Source organism: Copadichromis virginalis, linkage group LG23 (genome assembly GCF_057382275.1).
Source record: "Copadichromis virginalis isolate Kocher_CV1m ecotype Utaka linkage group LG23, C_Virginalis_male_GT1.1, whole genome shotgun sequence".
Classification (NCBI taxonomy): Eukaryota; Metazoa; Chordata; class Actinopteri; order Cichliformes; family Cichlidae; genus Copadichromis; species Copadichromis virginalis.
In genome coordinates, this window is record NC_140639.1 from 6,278,312 (window position 1) to 6,300,062 (window position 21,751).

General features: G+C 37.9%; 2 protein-coding genes across 6 annotated transcripts in view; one reads left to right on the forward strand and one right to left on the reverse strand.

The window, feature by feature from the left end:
- Nucleotides 1-1,758: 1,758 nt before the first annotated feature.
- Nucleotides 1,759-18,057, reverse strand: tm6sf2b (transmembrane 6 superfamily member 2b). Of its 2 annotated transcripts, XM_085449291.1 has the most exons (12): nt 17,835-18,057; nt 11,940-12,001; nt 11,589-11,709; nt 10,066-10,169; nt 7,732-7,829; nt 7,463-7,566; nt 6,735-6,817; nt 6,185-6,309; nt 5,503-5,604; nt 4,481-4,573; nt 2,752-2,871; nt 1,759-2,101 (listed from the first exon to the last, which is right to left on the reverse strand). In XM_085449291.1, the coding sequence occupies exons 3-12, from the start codon at nt 11,666-11,668 to the stop codon at nt 1,865-1,867; spliced, it is 1,146 nt and encodes a 381-aa protein (XP_085305417.1). In that variant the 5' UTR covers nt 11,669-11,709; nt 11,940-12,001; nt 17,835-18,057; the 3' UTR covers nt 1,759-1,864. The 2 variants fall into 2 exon arrangements, with proteins under 2 accessions (XP_085305417.1, XP_085305418.1); XM_085449292.1 differs by lacking the exons at nt 11,940-12,001; nt 17,835-18,057 and having other exon boundaries at nt 11,589-11,778.
- sbno2b (strawberry notch homolog 2b) overlaps nt 17,027-21,751 on the forward strand; it is a 63,522-nt gene continuing 58,797 nt past the window's right edge. For 3 of the 4 annotated variants that reach the window (XM_085449283.1, XM_085449287.1, XM_085449288.1), the window contains exon 1: nt 17,027-17,228. The gene's annotated coding sequence lies outside the window, so the exon portion shown is untranslated. Of the gene's footprint in view, nt 17,883-21,751 lie in introns of all 4 variants that reach the window. The other variant, XM_085449284.1, reaches the window with a different exon arrangement.

Genomic DNA, 21,751 nt, shown 5'->3' on the forward strand with positions numbered 1-21,751 from the left:
ATAATGGCTTTATTTGGATTCAGTCCACACAAATAGGTATCACTGCTCTCCTTGTTTGTACCCTGTATTTATTTGTATTTTAGCATCTGTGAAAAATTAAAATATCAAAAATTAGTTCTTAGCAGCCCCTACATGTAAAGAGAAGTACCATATGGAATACTTGGAACTTGAAAAATACTATCAAATATTATTCTTATACAAGTTTTGAAACTTCTCTCTTCTCTGATATCTTAAGCACATTTAAGGGTTTGTATTTGTGAGGGAATATGGTATGTTCAGGAAATGTAAGTCTTTTTTATTTACATGTTTTCTGTTTGTTAAGATTGGACTGTGTTATGACTCAGTCCAACGCCTCAGCTCTGCACCTCTCTGAAGAGTCGGCTGTTTTTCTTCTAGCGTTGTCCTGCTGCATATCTGTATCTTTTACAGGTCATAGCGTGTCATTTTTTTTAATGGCAAAAATGCCATCCAGAACGATGAGTAAAATCATCAGGTGCAGCAAATATTTAATTCTTCATCTCCCAATTGTAACTTTAAAACTACCCACACAGTGCTTGGAGTGAAACTGTGCTTGAAATTGCAACACATCGGCAAACCTTCGAAAGGTACTCTGCCAGTAAAGAAAGAGGTATGTCGGTTATTCTGTGCAGAGTAGACAGTGAATCTGTCAAATTAAATCTATGTAAAAAGATGTAATATGATATTGAATCTCTGCATTGAGTCAGACTTACTCTCACACCAACCAGCCCCTCCCTGAGCCTGGTTCTGCTGGAGGGTTCTTCCAGTTAAAAGGGAGTTTTTCCTTCCCACTGTTGCCAAAGAGCTTGCTCATAGGAGGTCATATGATTGTTGGGTTTTTCTCTGTATTTGTTATCGTAGTATTGTCTACCTTACAATATAAAATGCCTTGAGGTGACTGTTGCTGTGATTTTGGCACTGTATAAATAAATTGAATTGAACTGAATTACAAATCAAATTAGTTTTCTACAAAAGCTAATTTTCAAAGAACCAGCCAAATATAAGTGAATAGAGGGCGCAGAAGTCCATAGAAGCTGGGCTGATGTAGTGCACTGATCTTGTGGACCCTGTACATTTTTAATGAACTGGCTTTTATTTTTTTTATTTTTTTGAGAAAAACTCGAATGATTGTCATTGCCGATTATTTTCATCCTTTTGAGGCCATGAATATCTGTACTTAATTTTGTGTAATTCAGCAAACTGAATAAAGCTTTAGTTCAAGCTGTTGTAGTTAGGCTCAGCCCACAGGCTGATCTCAGTGACAGTTCAAATCAGCTGATGGCTCATTTGATACCTTTCTATGCACCAGCTGCCACATCACGTTCAGTAGCTGACAAAACATTGATGTTTTGCTCTACTCTCCACTTTATTTTACTCTATGCAATATTTGTCAACACAAGAAGAATAGTCTTGAAATCACCAAGTCTGCATTTCATCATGTGGGCACATTATCTTAATTAAATTCAACCTGTTACTTACTTAAATATTTTACTATAAACTAAAAGGGTTAACCCCTATTATGGCACTCCAAAAAAGTGAGCTGATGAGTTGTCTCAGTATACATCCAAGTGGCTCCAAATACCCCTGCTTTTCCTATACAAGCTTTCTGCTGCCATGGTTATGTATAGATGATGGTATTGACATTGACCAATTTGTGGTTTTACTGTTTATGCATACAATATGAGAAAAAGATGCTGAAAGCAAAGAAATAACCAATAAATCCACAGACATTCAGCAAAATAAGTTGTATTTTGGCATTTTGAAACATGGTCTTTCAAAGAAAACAGTTCTTCATGAATCATCAGATAAGTAATTACCTCCAAAGGTCAGAGAAGATTAAAAATGATCATTTCAGTTTATACTTGGTGTCTTTCTCTTCGCTGATTGGTAAACCCGTTTGCCCAGGGAAGGGAGCAATTTTTAGGAAGAAATAGGGGTTGCTGTAGACCCGCAGGGCCACAAGGACGGGAGTGGCTGCATAGACCAAGTTAGCTGCCAGCACCAACCAGAAAGCATCACTTGGAATGCGATACGGCGCTGTGGTGCGAGGGTGGAGGAATCCCCCGATGTGGGACCATTGGCACTGAAAGGAGAAAGAGAAAGAAAGAGGTCAAACTGTTTGCATATAGGAGGACATTACTTTACATATCAGCTTTTACTCGTCTCTTACTCTCTCTGCACACTGATGACAGATAACTTGATGCCTCAGTATTTCTTTCCAAAAATTATAAACAAATTTTTCCACTGTTATTAGTCTATTAAAATACACAAGATAAAGCTACTAACAAAAAAGATAAACGACATCTGAAAATGTCATCTTTATGTCTAACTGGAAGTTGGCTTAGAAGACAGAGAGTGTGCAAAAAGGCTTTAATCAAGTAGTTTCTCTTCTCATGGCTCCAATTTTTCTGTCAGAGCAATATGGAGAGAAAGCACCACCAGCTTGTTTGTTACAGAGAATATGCTTCAAAGGATAAATTTTGTCCAGGTCATTTTTAGAAAGATGAAAGCTCACTAGATGGAGTTAATTGCCCTGACATGTGTTGGACCGCTTCTTATTTAACATAAACGGCAGATGGAAAACTGTAATAGGTCAAAGGCAGCAATTATCGCAGCAGCTTCCAATGCAGAAAACTGTCAGTGAATCTTGCATCAGTATTCAAAGACCTGTAGCTTAAACTATGTATTCATAGTAATTTTCTTTATTTACAGTCTGTCCTCTGGTGGCGTTACCTGGATCATAGCTCCGGCAAGAAAGATGGTCCAGTCCGGCATCCATGTGCACCCAGGCTTGAGGAGACCATAAACAAAAGCACCCAGCAAGGGTAGTGCATAAAAGAACAGGTGCAGCATCTAGGGTTAAAAAAAAAAAAGCTTGCACCATTAGTCTAATAATATGATTTCATATCATATCTCACAATACTAAAAATGTATCTTTCTCACAGTAGGTAGTCTCTGTCTATAATATCTTGTATATTCCAGGATATATTGCTCAGGATATGGTTGGACGTGCCCAACAGAGCTGAAAGATTCTTCCATCACTGTCAGTCAGTGTTGTTGTTGAGCCCTGACCAACAGTCCAGCAGACAATTAACAGTACATCCTCAGTCTCCACTGGCCCACATCGCACTTCAACTACTCACAGTGAATACAGAAGAGGGCTGCTTAAGCCTCAAAATGCAAACACAGAGCGCCCTTTAATGTGCTGCAGAAAAGTAGCACTAATCGAAATAAAACCTAAGAGAATTAGTATTGGCAGGTATCACAATTAAAATACTCCGCTTTGTCCCTTCCAGTTATATCCTGGGGGTTAATTTAACCTTTTATCCCACAGTTGAACTGCATACATTGGATGAATGTACAATTAATTCAATAATTAAAATGAAGAGACAAAAATAATCAAAAGAAAATACTAATATCATTAACTTTAGCACTGCAGTGTTTTGCTGCTTCTCAGCTATGCATGCTCTCTAACACAAATTTGCACCCTCAGCACAAATTACCATTTCCACACAAGGGTCGTTACAGAGAGAGTCTTGACCTTCAACTTAAAATATTTGGTGCATGAAAGCCTGTTTCCCACTTTATAAAAGCCTCAAATTATACCAGTGAACGGTTTCCTTTCATTCTCGGTCTTAGGTCCAGATGAATTCTAATGAGTTGAGCTCGGGGCCTGAAAGCCAATCATATATGCCCTTCAGTCTTTTGTTGAAATGCCTTCTTAGTGCAGCCACAGTAATCTGTCGCATATCATTCATCATCATCAATAAATGAAGAGGTCGGTTAGTTCAGAAACTGAGCAGGATTGCCCGGTAAGCCAAACTTCATTTGATTTCTTTGCACATGCCCATGAAGCCTTGGCAGTCACACACAAACGCAGATCTGCAAACATTGCTAAACAAGACGCACTTCCACATGCTGCACACGCATCTTCCTCCCGCCCAGCGAGATGCTGATGGGAGGCTTTGGGCAGGGATTACCTTATCAAGTTCTCAGCATGCGGTTCATCTGTCTGATCATTGACTCTCAATTGTGCCTGGACTGCAGTCCAGACAAGGTCTTTGGATAACCTATTGACAAAGCCATGTATGCCAAACAAAGCACAACAAAACCCACGGCTACACAGGGTCAGAGGAAGAAAATAAAAAGACAGCAGACCAATGCCCGTCAAAGTAATAATGTGTTATCCATCTTAACCAAATGAAAGACAGACACAAAGATCCGCTGGCCTCTCAACCCACGCTCGTTATTGCTGTAATGATGAAAAAGGGCCTTGTAATCAGCTGCGAGTTGAAAGAGTGGGGGAGATAAGGGCAAGCTTCCAGCACGCTCATAGTGAGATCCATGAAAGCAGAGGTCCATTATGTGGCTTGTTATTTAAAATAGACTGGAGAAGAGCTTTCAGGTGTTCCAGCAACGGCAGGCAGAAAGGCTGAGTGTGGTGAGAAAATAAAACACCCACCATAACTCTAGGGTAGCCCACAGGATCCTTCAGGTAAGGTTCATACTGCTTCAGGTATATGGAACAGGCTTCAAGTGGAGAGTCCAGAGCCACCTACAGAGAGCAAACAACATAACAACAGAAAAACCTTACAGTGTAGTTCAGTTTAAGAGAACAGCGTAAAATACCAATGCGTAGATCTGAACGATTCTCTTCCCTTGTCAAAATAGCAAAATGAACATCCAGAGAAGATTTGTCAATGTGACTAAACAGAATAACACACTGAGCATGGTTAAAGGAATTGTTTGACATTTTGGAAAACATGTTTATTCACTGTATACTGAGGGGTTCGTGAGTTTCTGCCTGCACTGTGTCACACCCTCTCTAAATCTCCCACTCTCTTGTCTACCCTCTTTTTAAGTCTGTCTGTCTTCCAGGAGTGAAGAAGCTGTCAGAGTTGTTTGACTGCACCTTGAGCAGGAGTGTCCAAAAAAATATAAAATGGGGAATATCCCAGGAGTCAGCCTGCATTCAAACAGTCAATTTTGTTTAGAAAGTTTCCCAACTGAGTGAAGTGACCTGGAAGTATCGACATCGCAGTAATAACAAGAGCTGGTCGACTTCTATAAATGTTAATATGCCTGCTTTTTTAGAGCTTTTAGCATAAAATAAACTGGACTCTTGGTTATGTGAAGGAGGAAATGTGATCAGTGTCAATTAATGTGGATTTACATAGGTAGTTGCTGTATTGCCAGGCTTAAGGAGTATGATTACTGAGCTATTTTAAGTCAGTCACAGAAAAGACCAATAAAGAAACGAGATACACTGAATACAGGGTGAAAGATCATATGACTAGATGTGACCTGACAAGCACTTCATAACCTACATATTATATGTCTTATAAAAATACTATTATTTTAACTCCAGCTTTTCTAATAAGATGATGCTTCTTATCAGTTGTTGTCTTTTTTCACTTTCTTTTAAAACTACAGTTGTAGTCCTTCATTAAAATCTCTTTAAAATTTTATATATGACATACTAACCAAGCCTCTCAGGATGGTGAAGGCCATGGCAGCTATCAGGAGAAACAGCAGAATGATGTCCAAAGGACGCCAGATCAGCTTCAGGCTCTGAGCATGCTGGGCCTGTGGAATGTTAAGAATTTGTCGATATGTGAAGAGGACTCAAAACAAATATATTCACCTCCTTCTCCTTCACTATGAAAAGTATTGATTGCAGGTGCTTTAAATTAAGTCAGCCTAACTTGAATTGAAATGAAGACCACAACAAGTTATAGCTCAAATACAGCTTCCCCCTGGCATAAATAAATGTGCAATCAAACAATCATGGCTCAGGTGTCTAAATGTTGAGCTTCATCTATGTTTTTTTATCAACTCTGACTGTGAGGATAGCATGGAAGCAGAAAGCTGAGTTAAAGGAACGGTGCCGGTGAGATAAATTGGCATGGAACTGGAAATCTGCAGAACTGAGGCCCTTTAAGACTCAACTGGAACAAAATACTACATAATATGATAGAAAATGCAAGAATCTGAGATTTAATTGTTGTTTTTAAAAAACTAACAGATTCAGCAAGCACACCACTCTAACTACACTAATAGTCGCACAGATTTTTCATTGTTTGGATCACATTCACCTGAGCAACAATGCACCTCTAAAGCCCTCCACAATCATATAAATGTCTAATTATTCATGTTCTGTACTTACATTGTATCCACCAATAAGCGGTCTATCTTTTGCCCGAGTGAATAGAACGATTGCTCCCAAAACAGGCATCAAAAGAAAGAGAAAATTGAGCCAGAAGGCTGGATGGATCTCTGACCCATATTTACCTGCCACAAAGAGAAAGATAGACACTTATTGTCAGCATGCACTTAACTATACAAACACCGCCTGTAAACATCTTAATGTAAATGAGCAATTAAGCTTTCTATTAAAACCTCAATTGTGATACTCGAGGCAAAAGAGAGATGTGCAGCGTATCGATGCTAACATAACAGAGCGAACATCACGTTGCCTCCAGACAAGTCTGGGCTTCTGACGCTTATGTATGCAGTTTGAAATGCCAACAACAGATGCTTTAAGTCTGTTTGCTGCTTTGTTCTGTGAGGTTGTGATGGCAGGCGAGACACGGGGCATGTGTGTTTAGTTGGCAGGCTGAACTGTGACACTGATGGTACAAGGCAGGGCAGATGTTTGCCTGATTAAAGCTTGTCATCGTGGGACAGACAGAAAGCGGATTGAAGATGCGGCTCACCTGCCACTATCCCGACAATAAACACACTCATGTTGGCACACAAAGAGCCAGCCCAGAACAGGCCCAGAGTGCGGTAGGCTTTCCTGTGAGAGAAACAGAAAAATACAGAAAAAAAGACCAAAGAGATCAAATGAGATGGAAAGTTATATGTTAAATTTCAAGGCTGGGTAAGTTTAAATAAATGATATTTGAGAACTTCTCATATCCATCCTACAGATAACACAATGCCTAGCTCACTTTCTAAAGTGACAAAAGGCTGATATTGTTTAAAAGAGGATTTAATATCCATGATAGCGCCATCCCCAAGGCTGTGCTCCCCCTGAACTCTTGAACTCACTGGCTGCACTTTATGACTAACTCACTCAAGAGGAGGCTTTCTTTTTTTGTTTTCTTTTTTTTTAATCTTTTTTTTCTCGAGCCGTTGTCTGGGATTTATGTGATAAATCCACCCATGAATTTCTAAAGTGAAACACATCATTTGCTCAGTTACTATTTCTTTAGAAAAGCTCAAATACAGGAAAAAGATAAGCCTGAAGCTTGACATATGCTGTAAAAGAAAAGTTTATCTTTGCACTGAAATGCATTCCTACTGCTTTTAGACTGTATACACAGACAGTTTTCATACCATCCTGTGTGTGTTTTCGCATTTTGAAAGGGACCCTACCCTGTAGATCTTTCTATTGTCATTTAATGCAGACATTATGTGATGTGATTTTAGCATCACCCACCTGTCTGTTATTCTGCTGATCATCATCAGGTACATGATAAAGTGTGCTATTCCATCCCAGTAACACATCATGATGCCATACGACGTTCCAAGATAGGGCTCTCCCTGAAACACAGAAGTTGTACACATGCCTCACAGCATTATTATCATGTTTGCTTAACATGGTTATTTGTGCTTTGATCGGTGTTTGTTGGGTTTTGGTTTTTTTTTAGAATTTCAGAATTTTAAATGTTAATAAATAAGAATAATAAGAATAAGAATAAAACCTACCGTCTTCTGGTAAAACTCCATAAAGCCAGAAATAATGCCATCATATTCCAGAGCACTTGTCAGGTCAATGATACATGTGAAAGAAAACTCAGCAAAAACTGTGGGGGAAAAAATGATTTAATGGATATTTAGAAGGCTAACCTGTGTGCTTCATACCAGAAGCCCTGTAATTTCAGCTCTGTGCCTGTGTGTAGGTGATAATTGGTAGTGTACAATATCTTTAGAACCTTGAAAAACTCGGAAGGTTAAGCAGCTTTGCTCGCTTTGAAGGCACTATAATATTAAAAGTTACTCTTTTTGCATATTCTGACACCTGAATTCCTCTATAAATTAAAGTATATTAGAACATGACATCAAATCTTTCTAGATTTTCTGAGCCTTTTTCATTGTTTTTTTGTTTAAAAGGTTTTCCTTCAAATGGCAGGTGATTGATTAATGGAACAGCTTGGGGAGAAAATTAAGTCTTGAGCAACGAGGTAGACTGTGCATGCTTAAATCGAGTCCATGGTGAACAGACTTCTGTCCTTAGGTTAAGGACCCAGGAGAACTGAAAGGTCTCGTTTAGCAAATAATATTTAAGAATGAAGCCACACATACACATTATTGGCATGGAGGGCTTACTATTAATATAAACTGTAACAATAACACTGTTGTTATGAACTATTATTAATACTACAGTTTACATTCTATTCAAGCTCTCTTTGAGAAATTACAAAGTCTGAAGTGTTGCTTTAGACCCATATTGCAGCATTAAAATAACAGAATGCAATGTGCTATTCAGTATCATTTGCATACAGTATGTTTCATTATAAAACAATTGACCAGCAACTCCCTTTCCAGATGTCCAGATTTTATCTTAGGCGTGATCTAATTGGCTTGGAAATGATGTGATTGTGAATGCCACTGAGCAGCAGCATGACTTTTGGTAGACCATCTGGTAGAGTTATTGTGACAGAATAAATGATTGCTATTCTACAGCACAGCATAGCAGTTATTATAAAATACAACAGCCAACTTCTATACATTGCAAACTGCTGTTTGTGCATACTGTACTGCTGATTAGATTGCTACTTCCATTTATGCATTGTGCACTGTTGCAAGTGTTAGTACTTTTGCACAACAGCAAGAAGCTTGTGGGTTTGAGTCTGCTGATCAACTAGAGCCTTTCTGTGTGGATTTTCCAAATTTTCTCTGTGTTTGTGTGGTTATTCTCCAGGTTCTCATACATCTATGAACAGCCTCAAGTTTATTGGGTTTTTTGTTGGTTTTCTACTTTATTTTATTGTTTCATTGTAAGTTAGCTGACTATCTGGATCACAGTTACAAACTTTCATGTTGCCCAGTACTAATATGTGCAGGTTACAGCCCCCTGTACAGGATAAAGTGGGTATAATCATTGATATATAGAAAAAAATACACGTCTGCAGTTTAAGTCAATTAAAAGAGAACACCTGTGAAAGCCATTACAATGATCTACCACCTGGCCACTGCAGAATCTGTGTTTTTTTACAGAAACCACTGTTTCACATATTGTCTCCCTCATGTAATCCTGAGGAGCTCCACTAGGATTATCTCTGAGATCTAAGAGGTGATATAGCAGAGAGATTGTGGCCCTCTAGCAATGAGAAAAGCCTGCCACTTCTTTTCATTTAATGTTTTGGCTCTTATAGACAATACCAGCACTGCCTTGAGCACCCACAGCCAATAGTTTAAAATTTCCACCCAAATAGCCTAGCCCCTAGCATCTGCTGCAGGGATCAATTTGAGGGGGGAACCCTGGGGTAGAGAGGAAGCTCAGTTTGACCGGTCACACTAATTCACATTACAGCACAAAATATTTTAGAATTCTTTAAACTTGCATGAAAAGTGCACAAGCTGCTATTGTTATATGACCAAAGTGACTACAAAGGTCCTCAAATTATTCAGACTGAGTCAGTAGGGCAATCCAGGTTCTACTATACAGGAGCAACGACCGTGTCCTGTATTACGAAATAGCTGTGACCTTTTTTCTTAAGAAGCAATCAAAAACTCCGTTTTAAAAGAATAGCTGAAAGGTTAAGTAAGTGCAAGAGTTGTGAGGGTTGTCAGTCTGCAGGGAGCGTTTGGGTCAGTCACGCTTTAGAAAAGCCTGGTAAAACGTTGCTCTGAGCCTAATCAGTCTAAGCTGCTTTCAACATATCAGGTGAAATCACACTGAATACAATTCATGTTTTCACGCTTCTGTAAATCCTTTTGTGGGAGTTGGAACAATGCATAGCAGTCATTAAAATTCCATAGTGTATTTGGAAATGCAACGCAAGTAAGTTGAGAAATGCACATATTTGCGTTGATTACCAAAGAATAAGAAGTCTTTAGGTGCGTTTCCACGAGTGATGAGGAAGTAGAACAGAAACACAATCACCAGCACAGCAACACCAATCTCCAGAATCACATAAGGCCTGTGGAAACAGAGAAATGTCAATGTGTCATAAGAAAATATCCATTTTTTTAACACAATCTCACTGCTGATGCTTTTAGATAGCAAGCTATCTTTGATATATATATATATATATATATATATATATATATATATATATATATATATATATATATATATATATATATATATATAGTACGTATATATATATATATATATATATATATATATATATATATATATATATATATATATATATATATATATATATATATATATATACGTACGTACGTACTTTCCCACAGTCAGTATTCATCTGCTATATCCCATCTCTCTTGGTGTAGTAGCTAAAAGCACATCTTTACAAACTTTAATCAATCATAGGCAGAGGTGTGGGATGCAGCAAGCTAAGGCCATGTTAGTTCAGCATTGCCCTCCATGTTTACTGGTCAAAGGTACCTCCGCCTTACACTGGAAAAGATTAATGTGCTCAAGGTATCTCCTAGTAAACAACATTGCATCCTCACAAAACTCACAGTGTGTGCTCACAGAAGGAAAACAAATGCTATGAGAGCAAAGGCATGCTCCCTAGCTACCCCTCCAATTCAACAGTACAGGAAGATTTATGCACACAATACCGTTTGTTTGTGGAGTGGAAGAGCACAAGGCATATTGTATGTCAAGAGTAATTTATCAAACTCTTCTGTGCAGTCCATATTGACTGTCAGTGTCCACATGGGCAAATAAATAAATAAATGTCTGTGTGGAGACATATTCACATAGGAAGAATAAAAAATTCTGCTGAAATGCTTTGTGGGTGAGGGAAGACTAAAACATGCATATTATCACCATCTTTGTTTATTCAGGCTAAAGCATTATAATGTTTATCCATCAGCTGCTGACAATCTTATAAAGACAGTATCCTAATAAACAGGCACAAGAGATACGCCTTGAATGAGAACGTGATTCCTTAGAGCTTAGAAAAGCAATTACCCCATCATCATATCAGTCATATCATTATGCCCACAAACTTTGCCTTCTATTTGCTCCCTTTTAGTTTCTCCTTTCCCTTCAAGAAATGTTAGCTTTAAAGAGTTTGCACAACTAGCATATACACTCTTTAAACTGATGTCATAGAATGTACGGGGTTGAATATGGTCAAGGATTCCTCAGCTTGTTATACATACTGTATATCACAGTCACCAGTACTAATGCAGTTTGAGTTTTAAGCTTACAGAGTCCTCTAGTGGTAGAAAAGTATACCAGCTGTCACCCAGTGATACTGGAAGGATTTCTAACATTACTGTATATTAACAATTATTCTCATAGTTTAAAAAAATGCATGTGTTGTGAGTGAATAATATATAACGTGTTACAATGATTTCATGGGAAAGACTGTATGTATTAAGGTGATAAGAAATCAGTACATTTAATAACTTACTCTTGAAGCTCAGAGATGGTGTTCATGGCATAGAGGATGCCAAGGGCAGAAAATGAGAATAGAAAGACAAAAATCTCCATCTCTTCAATAGCTGTTCAGCGCCCTCCCTGCAGGATTCACACTAAGGATGAAAATATAATGCAATTATAAGTGAATAGCATTCTCATCCAGCAATAAAAACAAATTTAAATAGTCGACTGAGCCAATATTAATAACATCAGCACATTATTAACTTGAAAACTGAAATTAAATGGTATTAAGCAAAATTAGATGAATGAGTTCCACAAAGTATCATTTAAAATGAAACCTTAACAGTGAAATAAATGAAAAAGAAGGAGAGCAGGGTCTTACCGTCTGGCTACGTTTGGTGAATTAATCAAATTACTGCTGGCCCGAGGCAGACATGGCATTTACTGGGGAAAGAATGAGTGGTAACAAAGAAGCTTTTGGGGGGAAAGTTGGGCAATTTGGTTTTGTCAGAGATTTACATAAGTCGTATTAGATAATAGGCCTACATTCCATATTAGGCCATGCAACGTTTTCAGCTTACGTATACTGATTATGTGAGGCATTTAATGCTTAGTTATATGAAATATGCCTTCTCTATACTCAGACATACAATACAACAGTGTTGAACTGATACGATATAAAGCGCCTTGAGGCGACAGTTGTTGTGATTTGGTGCTATATAAATAAAATTGAATTGAATTGAATTGAATTGACTTGACTTGAACAAAAGCTAAATCAAAATTTGATTTCAATTAATGAACCCTTTACACTCTAAAGTTATGAAAATGTCTGCACATCAAATAGCATTTGAGAACTTGCGCAAACTTCCCACAAGAAAATAGACCCTAATTGTAAGGTTTGTATCTTCTGCGCATTTGATTTGATAGGGAGTGACATTCACGTTTCTGCTGAAACAGGACTGCATACACCGAGCTCTATTTAAGTAAATCATTTGCTTTCAACGAGTTGCAAATTTTCAAAGAAAGAAAGAAAGAAAGAAAGGAAGGAAGAAAGGAGCCGTAGCATTCCTATAGTCCTGTCAAAAGAAGGATTGCTGCAGACCGTTAATCTGTGACATACAGTCAAGACTGTAGACAGGAAATGTTTCCGCAGTTCTTTTTCTACTAATTATCAGAATTTCTCAACAGAGCCAAATCCTCACTATGCCTGTGTGCCGTGGCCTGGTTTTATGTGTTTTTGCACAACGGCTTGGGCTTTTGAGGTCTCGAACTTTATAATCCAGCTCACGTCAAAGAAAGCATTGTCAGAAAAATTCCACTAGGGTGAGCCAAACGCTAAAAAAATAAAATAAAATCCTGCTATGTTTGTGTGCAAATAAACTCTGAGAAACTACAGTTCATTTTGAACTTTGACATAGAGCAGATTTTTATTAATGATGCACACATCAGTCAGCATTTGCTCAGAGTATTATGGCAGAAACTGAGACTTTGCAGTTATTGTTACTGGACAGTGAATCAGCTGAGGAATGAGTAACTGTCTTAAGTGGAAACACCTTCAGAGATGAGCCAAAGTACTGTAAAGAACTAGAATGCATCATGAAGGTTTTATTTTGCTTTCACATACTGTATCATCAACCACCACCTCGCTAACACAAGAGAGAACAAGAATACTTGACAGAAAGAAAAGAGCACCACCCTGCCAGTATCTTTCCAAAAGAAAAGAAAAGAAAAGAAAAGAAAAGAAAAGAAAAGAAGAGTGAATTTGAATACAAACAAATGTACACACACACGCATACACATCGCCCTTTGCTTCCCACCAACCTCTATTGTTGGGAATAAGAGGAAGGCAGTTTTACCAGGAAGGCTGTGGCAATGTGTGTTTGCTGGAAACAACTGGATCTCTTCCAGCTCCGTTGTTCAATATCACAGGATGGACAGACTGATACCAAAATGAAAGAGTGACCTGCAGGAGGAAGAAGAGCATGTACTCCATTTCACATCTTAAATGAAACATGCTTTTATAGAATAACTGTCCGTGGGGAAGTAGTCTGATAGATCTGCTGAAATGAAAGTGGTGTGACATCATGGTTGATATGCCACTGCCAGCCAGTCAGGTTGGAATTTATGTCCATGTCTGTCCAGGCTCATATGAAGTGATACCTTTGTTTGATTGTAATAAAAAGGTTATTTAAAGGTTATGCTAGATTAATAAAGGTGATTCTGATAGAACACAAACATATACGAATGACAATGCATGAGTAGTCAGTGCATGACTAAAGGCTAAAAGCGTGTTATGTGAAGTCATGCTGACGCTGATCTTTCAGCTGCATTTGCCTAGACCTTATTTCATAGTTAAAAACAAAAGAGCAACAAAGAGATGAGTTAAAAGCAAAATATATTCACACTATGACAAAATAAACTAAACAGAATAATTTACCCTAGAGTCTAAGTGAAACAAAGAGAATAAAAGTGGCTGGACTGCAGGTATTTAGCCTAGATGATATTGCATAAATGTTTTAACAACACATGGAAACTGTTTAAATATTGTGCTCTATGATGGTTATGTCCTGGGGGAGAAAAAGGATGAAAGTGTTGTCAGAGCTCCAACTTTCTGATGACCTTTCCCTTGCCCTCTTTTTCCGGGAAGAGTTTACATCTGTTAAATGGAGTAACTGGCAACCAAGTATTTATACTGCCCATCACCCAGTTTACTGTATTTCTACACTTACAGCAAAGCTCAGGAGCCAAACAATAAAGTGGTGAAAGCTGTTGTGATGAATGGTGAGGTAGAACCTGAGCAAGAGTACCTGTGACAGCCTGAACTTTTCCAGTTGTCTTAGGCAGTACATACACTTTTACCTTTGCATACCAAAATCTAATCAGGCAGTGTTACATTACAAACAAAAGTTTGTGCTAAATTTCAAGAAATTCCTTCAAGGCATTCCTGATTTATCCTTTTTACCTGCGCCAAGGAGTTTAAGTTTTTGGTAGTATCTGTGTGCATCCGTTCTGTCATTCTCTGTTAAGAAGACAGCTTTAAAAGCTTTAAATTAATTCAGCTAAAACTTTATAGCTGTGTACAGTTGTATTAACAGTTCATTAAAATTTGCATGGTCAACCTAATAATTTATTGGTCCAAAATTGACAAAAACCTTATAACCTTATATGTTTCTTATAAGTGTTGTGTGTATTGTCAACACAATACACACATTTGCCCACATCACACACATTGCTGAAGTGCATTATTCTGAGCATGATGAAGTACCCATTTCTTAAACGCTCGAAATGTTACTGAAAAATGACAATAGGTTTTCAGACTGAAAAGAATGGGTTGGCATGGGATAATTTCGAGTACAGTTTATTGATTTTATTATGAATCTGTTAATTTACAGAAAGAGGTTATAACTGTTAAAATACATAACAATTTGAATAGATGTGCGATGTTGCTGAATACATTTTTTTTGTTTTTTAGGAAACAAAATAAATTTCTGATCAAAACCTTTTGTTCATTAAAAAGATTATTACTTAAAATTTTAACTAATTTTACTAAACAATGAAATTAATGCTATACACCTGCACATAAACCTGCACTTTGCACTGTTTTTTGCAGTTTTTACTACAGTTTAAAAAAAAAAAAAAACTTTTTTCACTGCAGGCCTATTAAAGTACTTTTAAAATAAACAAAGAAAACAAAATGAATTAATATAATGAATATAATATATAAAAAATGGCTATAAAAATATAATACTATTTCCCTAAAAGTGAATACTGTCCAGTGAGCTGGCTGCTGTGGAAGAGGTTTTTTCCTTTTGGAGTGCTTTTTCTTGTTCATTTTATTTATTACACCTTTATTTAATCAGGAGGTCCCTTGAGACCAACTGTTAAAAATCAAATGTAACATCAAAACACATCAAACAAAATAAAATAAGTCAGAGTCAAAATAACACAAATACAAGGTCCGGCTTATAAATAGCGGTTACACTCTCTAGTTACAGGAGTCTTTATGAGAGCTCTGAACTCTCCCACGGAGATAAAAACATTCAACTTTAATGTGCGCTGAAGGTTATTTCATGACAAAGATGCAAAATTAGAGCATGTTTGTAGAAACTCAACGGCTGGATCAATAACCTCACAAAAAGAAGGAAAAAACAGAGACATATACACCCTACATATAAGCATATGGATATCAAAAAACAACTGCATAAAAACATAGCAATAAATCATACTTTTCTTACATTTATGATTATCAGCAGTTTCAGGAGTAATACTTGAACCTGCAAGAGTAGCAGTAGGGATTGTGCACAGAATGTTGGTCCATGGAAGGGAAAAACTGTAAAATAGGTTAATTAATTAATATATGAAAATAAAGAATCTGGTTAAACCTAGTTCTTAAAACTGTAGCTGAAACAAAACAAATGCACATAGCGCCTAACAAGACCGTTTAAAGTGACATACTTTAAGAATTCAGTTTTATTTATATAGCACCAAATCACACCAGTCACCTGAAGGCTCTTTATACTGTGTGGTAAAGACAATACAGTAACATAGAGAAAACCCCAGCAATCACACATGCCCCAATGAGGAAGCACTTGGCAACAGTGGAAAGGAAAAACTCCCTTTTAACGGAAAAATCCTCTTAAAGATCCAGGCTGAAGGAGGGTTAGCCCTCGGCCATTGATCGGTTGGGAGTGAGATGGGGTAGACATGACAAAAAGCACAATGATGGACCAGAGACAGAGATTAATAATGACTAATGATTAAATGCAGAGTGGGTACAACCACAGAAAGTGAAAAGAAGTAAGTGAAAAAGAAACCCTCAGTGCATCATGGGACGCCTCCAGCAACCCGGGCCTCTTGCACCACTAAGGAGGAGTTTGGGTACCTGATCCAGTCCTAACTATAAGCTATATCAAAAGGAAAAGTTTTAAGTCAAATCTTAAAAACAGAGAAGGTGTCTGTCCCCAAAAAGGGAGCTGGTTCAACAGAATAAAAGGCCTAAAACTGCAGCCTGAGCGCAAAGTGGTCTGTTGGGGTGATGTAGCACTACGAGGTTTAACCTCTAAACTTTTATAACCTAATGCACACTTACATTAAGTTACATATTGTTTAAACCAGTGAAAACTGTGTTTGTCGGTATTATTTATTTATTTTTATTTATATTGGTTTATTGTAGACTTACACTTGTTTTTAAAACTATGAAATATTTTATTTATTTATCAGATAGTCGATCTGAATTTCAGCATCTGCATACCTTTGACTGAGCTGCTTGTTATTATTAGGGTATTAGTATTTATTTCTTGGCCAGCTGTTTATTAACTTAGCTATAACTGCTGAGCGCTCATTTGTCACCGCTTTATATATTTTGTCTAACTTGACGCATTGTCTCAGGTGGGCCAAACACTTAACTATTTCTGTGCTCTTCTGTTTTCTGTTCTCGATCAACAAGCAGAGTCCTCGAGGGATCTGAACGAGCGGCTCTTGTGTGTGACGACAACGGCGGAAATATTTTTTCGCTGTTCAAAATGGCAGCGTCTCAATCAGGAAGTGGAGAAAACAACTACGAAGAATAAGTTGGATAAAATTCCCTATTTCTGTTACTTTGACGCGAGTCTTCGATCAAAATCAGGCCGTGAGCTCGGGGTTTGGTTTGAGAATAGGAAACACGTCAACGGTAAGTGTACTTCGATTATATTGGGAAAATGCGAGCGACACATCGGCAGTAGCCTTATAACAAGATGCGTTCAGGGCAGCCTCTCCTAGGCGCGCACGTTTTTTACGACGGGCTACGCCGGCTCTTCGGCGCCTGGACTGGATTAAACGAATGGGACGTTATCGATATACATGTAATGTCATGAAACCCATGGAAGTTAGGAGCAAATAAAACACACATAGCGATGTTAATTACTTCGTTATGCTGTGTTCGAGAAAGTCCGGTGGCTATCTTAGCTAGCGTGTTACGGAGTTACACGCTATCGCTTTAATATTAGCCAACCAGCAAGTAATTCGGGTCAATAAAAATTTCCATGCTATCTTTATCATTTAAAGAGAAACAGGTAGCAGTTGCTACAAAAACTATTTTAACACAAATCTGGACAAACTGATATTTTATGTACTAAACTAGAGTGTATTCTCTCTCCAATAACATACAAGTGCCAGGCATGTTAGTGTAAAACGAGCATACCCAAAGTCGGAAAAAGGCTATGAGCTATGCTACCAGAGCTAGCACAATGAGCTATACAAAGTATGGTTGATTTTAGTGAAGTAAAACCAGGTATACTTTGCCTAATCGTTGTTTTCTTGACCAGCAGTCGTACGCGATTTTTCGGTAAGAAAACGAAGCATATTAATTAGAAATATTCAGAAGCCAGTGTTGGTTTGTTTGTTACTCCGTAATAGATATGTCGTTTGTCGTTCACTAAGCTAACAGTAGTGGCAGTGATACTGTACGCAGAGCTTTGGCTGTTTTCCTTTGTGCTGTTTGAAACCAGTGCGTCCACTTTTATCAACACAAGCTGTATTTTCAGCTTATTTAAAAAATGCTGCTTACTTTCATCGCGTAGGCGTACACACTAACTTTAGCTGAATTACAGGAGAGGGAACAACGCCATTTAGTATAATCTCAAAGCAAGTCAAGTTAGTTGAAAAGTACTGTTGTTCTCGGAGACCTTGGGGAGATGTTGCCCCAGTTTGTGCATCTAATGTATTAATTAACAAATGAGACAGAAGAAAGGCTGAAAGTTGTAAGCGTACTTGGTAACAATAAACTTTGTGCGTGTAATACATGTTTCCGCACACTTCTTTTTCATTATATGATTATGACGTGTATGTACCACTGTTAGGAATGTTGTGTTTGTCAAAGAGGTGGCTAAAGTATGCGAGTATTCTGTGCCAGGGTGCTTTAACTTATTATAGTAGAAGGGTCCGGATTAAACACGCCACTGGTCATGTCTTCCACGAATTTAAGCTATATGTTTAATACAGAAAAAAATCAGATTGATGTGGCTGAAACCAAACACATTGGAGCGTTTGGATTTGACTCATAAGGAAATGAAAATGGCTCCCACATAGCTGTCCCCTCCAGTTCTTTCCTGCAATTTTCGCTATTTGGTTTCCACTGTGTTTCTCGCCTGCAGCAAAGGCTAGTCGAGCCCTATGCAAGCCTTGACACAGTAGGTTGCCATGGTGCCTGGCTATTTTTCTAATTATGTCATTCTCCTTTTGTTGATGGATAGTATTTGGTGGCTGCGAAATGAACAACATGCTAGGCTTTTGTCACAGTTTTAGTCAAAAATATCTAAACCCCTGTGATGAGGTCAATTGACTTGGTGTTGTTTGTTGTAAAATCCCTCTTGCAGCCAAATCTCCCCCACTCTCCTGAACTTAAATGGAAACAGACAGGGGTTTTTTTTTTTTACTTATTATATCACCTACCCAGCAACTTAAGTACTACACTAGAATATAATGCTTTTACAGATACCCATACATAGAGAAAAGTGGCTTTGAATTTAAGGGAAGTTTTGTTGGTTTGGTTAAAACAAATAAAGTACCAGTTAATCACTCATGTAATAATAGCTACTTTTGGTAACCATGCATACCAGGCTGTATTTTAAGTGCGTGTATAAAAAAAAGGTTTGCATGAGCAATAACAGTGGTTGAGCTCCACTTCTACTTCTGTGTGTGTTTATGCTGAACAGCTCCCCTTTTCTAATTTTCCTCTGTGCCAGACAATTGATGGCTGTCTGCCCTGCAGGGACTCTGAGGGTCACTGCACACTAGATCTGTTGGCACCATGTTTAGAGCCTGCAGGAACTACAAAGATGACACACAGAGAATATGTGGGTGTTTCACATAGCAGGATTAGCAAGTTGCATATGCTTTAAAAGTGTTAAGACATGTCCTCTGAAATTTTTACTATTTTTAAATAGTAATGTATGTTCAGGCTTTGTTTAACGCAAGAGTATTACACATGCAGTACAAGGGTTGCTAAAAGGTCCAGTAACATCCACCGGATGACGTTGGAAAGTTGTTGGAAAGAGTATTTTGAATGTAGATCAAGACACGCTGTTTAAATCATAAAATACAAAAGCTTTACATGTGAAGATTTTACACTTTAAAAAGTAACTTGTAAAGTGTAGTGATTGTGCAAAAACTGTATATTGTAATTTATCTGAAGACATAACAGTCTGCTTATTGTCTGGTTTGTAAATGAAGTGCTCATTGAATGACAAAAACTGAATTGAAAGTAGACCTTCTGATGTCAGGAAAATTTTTTAGGGGAGAGCAGTAAGGGATGTTTTTCACTAATTGCCTATGGTTTCTGCTTTTAGAAAAACTTACCTATGACTCGGGTAAAAGTTTTCAGAATTTACTTTACGTTTACATGATGAGAAATATTTGCAGGGTTATTTTCATGTAGATTATGGTTTTAAAATACTTTCTGACTTGAGATGAAATTGGGAAATTAGTTACTCCTGGTCTTATTGGTTTGGGGAGGCCAAACAGCTGTGATGCACTACTAAGCAATGGCTCATGCCCCCCACTGTTTGTGATTTGGCCTCCATTCTCCTTCAGCCCTTGTCTTTGCTAGCTTGTTCCCCCTTTCTCCAATTGGTGCCAGTGATAAATCTCATTTATTGCCTTTGGGTTGATTAGAGTGAGAGTAAAAATGTGAAGTGGAGGAGGGGTATCGGCCCTAGGTAATTCGTTTGATTCAGTTCCTGCTTTCCTGGAATCTGGGCTTCATTAGGTAATAGTTCGTGTACTAAAAAAAATATAAATGTTTGGTGATAGGAGAGTGAAAGCACAAGTAGGAGTTGTTATGAATATGTGGCAATGGGGCTCACCTCTTACACTGTATTATGAAACAGCCTTTTATGATAGGCTGTCTGAGTATCCCCTGTCCCCTTTCCAGACCTGGAGCCCATGTGGATCTCTCCCAAGCCACATCAGAGGTTCGTGAGACATGACTGAAATGCAGGAGAGCATACCACACTCTGGCATGCCTCGTTGCTTTACTTTATGATTTTCTGTGGACATGTATTGAACCTAGTCCTAGATTAAAAAACGTGTTCAGTCGTGTAAAACTAGGATTAGTTCATGTCTTGGTAACAGAGCCATAGAGTTTAGACCTTTTAATTGTAAGTATAGTAGTTTCAAGTGAATTTAAGATAAAGTTTTTATTGAAATTACACATTAATGCTTCTTTGCAAGTATTTAGAGGTCAACTGATACTGGCTTTTTGGATCTGTTGCAGAGAATGATTGTGGGAATAAATAATAATAATAATAATAGTAACCGGTATTGTATGTCAGGGATGCATCCTGAAAGTCGAGGACTCAAATCATCAGTCAAAGATTGCTGAATATACTTAGTGGACCATTCGTTGACAACATGCTGCATTGCGGTTGAACGTTAAGAGAAGTTGAAATTGAAGGTGAAGTGAAACTTTTTTACCTGCAGAGGCTTTCCTTTTAGGTAACTTGTCTGACGTTAAGTTTAGTGTTATGGGAAGTTTGAAACCTGTGTCTGTGTGTGTGTGTGTGTGTGTGTGTGTGTGTGTGTGTGTGTGCATGAGTGGGTGAGTGCAAAAGAGAGAGAGGAATTAACGTTACCAGTAGCCATAGATACTTTGAAGTTTATGCCAACAGCAGTGATTAATTACTATAATCCACCATAAAGTTTCTAGACATGTAATAGTATCAGCGAAGTCTTCAGTTATGTGTTGTATACTAGTTTTTTCTGTCCCATAAGAATGGAAATAACAGGCTTTGTCATGCAACTTTATGATGCTGTTTCTCTTCCTGCCCCTCATTACTGCAAAGTTGTTCCAAACATTCAAGGTTACCAGCTAGTAAACCAGACTATAGACACAGTAGCATTTCAAACCTTAAAAGAATTTAATGCAAGAGCTCACATTTCGAACAAGTGTTTGGTGCCTTTGTGCTTAAAGGTTAGCTTCTTTAGTCATTTTACAAATATGTTTGATCCCAACGTCTAAGGTTTCCCAAAGTTGTCAGTGTGAGTAAATATTTGTCCTTCCGTAGTAGAGTGACACTGAATTTCCAAGAATATATAATGGGTCTAACAATGAAGGGGGGGAAAAGAAAGACTTGTCAGTCTGTGCGGGTCAGCTTACTCTGATGCATAGCTCAGCCACTTCAGTTTCATGTAAACCCTGAACCAAATCTTAACCTG

What these genes read in the sequence shown, in the direction of transcription:
- tm6sf2b (XM_085449291.1), bottom strand. Translation starts at nt 11,668, where the DNA reads ATGGAGATTTTTGTCTTTCTATTCTCATTTTCTGCCCTTGGCATCCTC. An exon ending in TCACCATCCTGAGAGGCTTG is followed by an intron (nt 4,574 to 5,502) that starts GTTAGTATGTCA and finishes TGCTCTCTGTAG; the next exon opens with GTGGCTCTGGACTCTCCACT. An exon ending in TTGCCGGAGCTATGATCCAG is followed by an intron (nt 2,102 to 2,751) that starts GTAACGCCACCA and finishes TTCTCCTTTCAG; the next exon opens with TGCCAATGGTCCCACATCGG.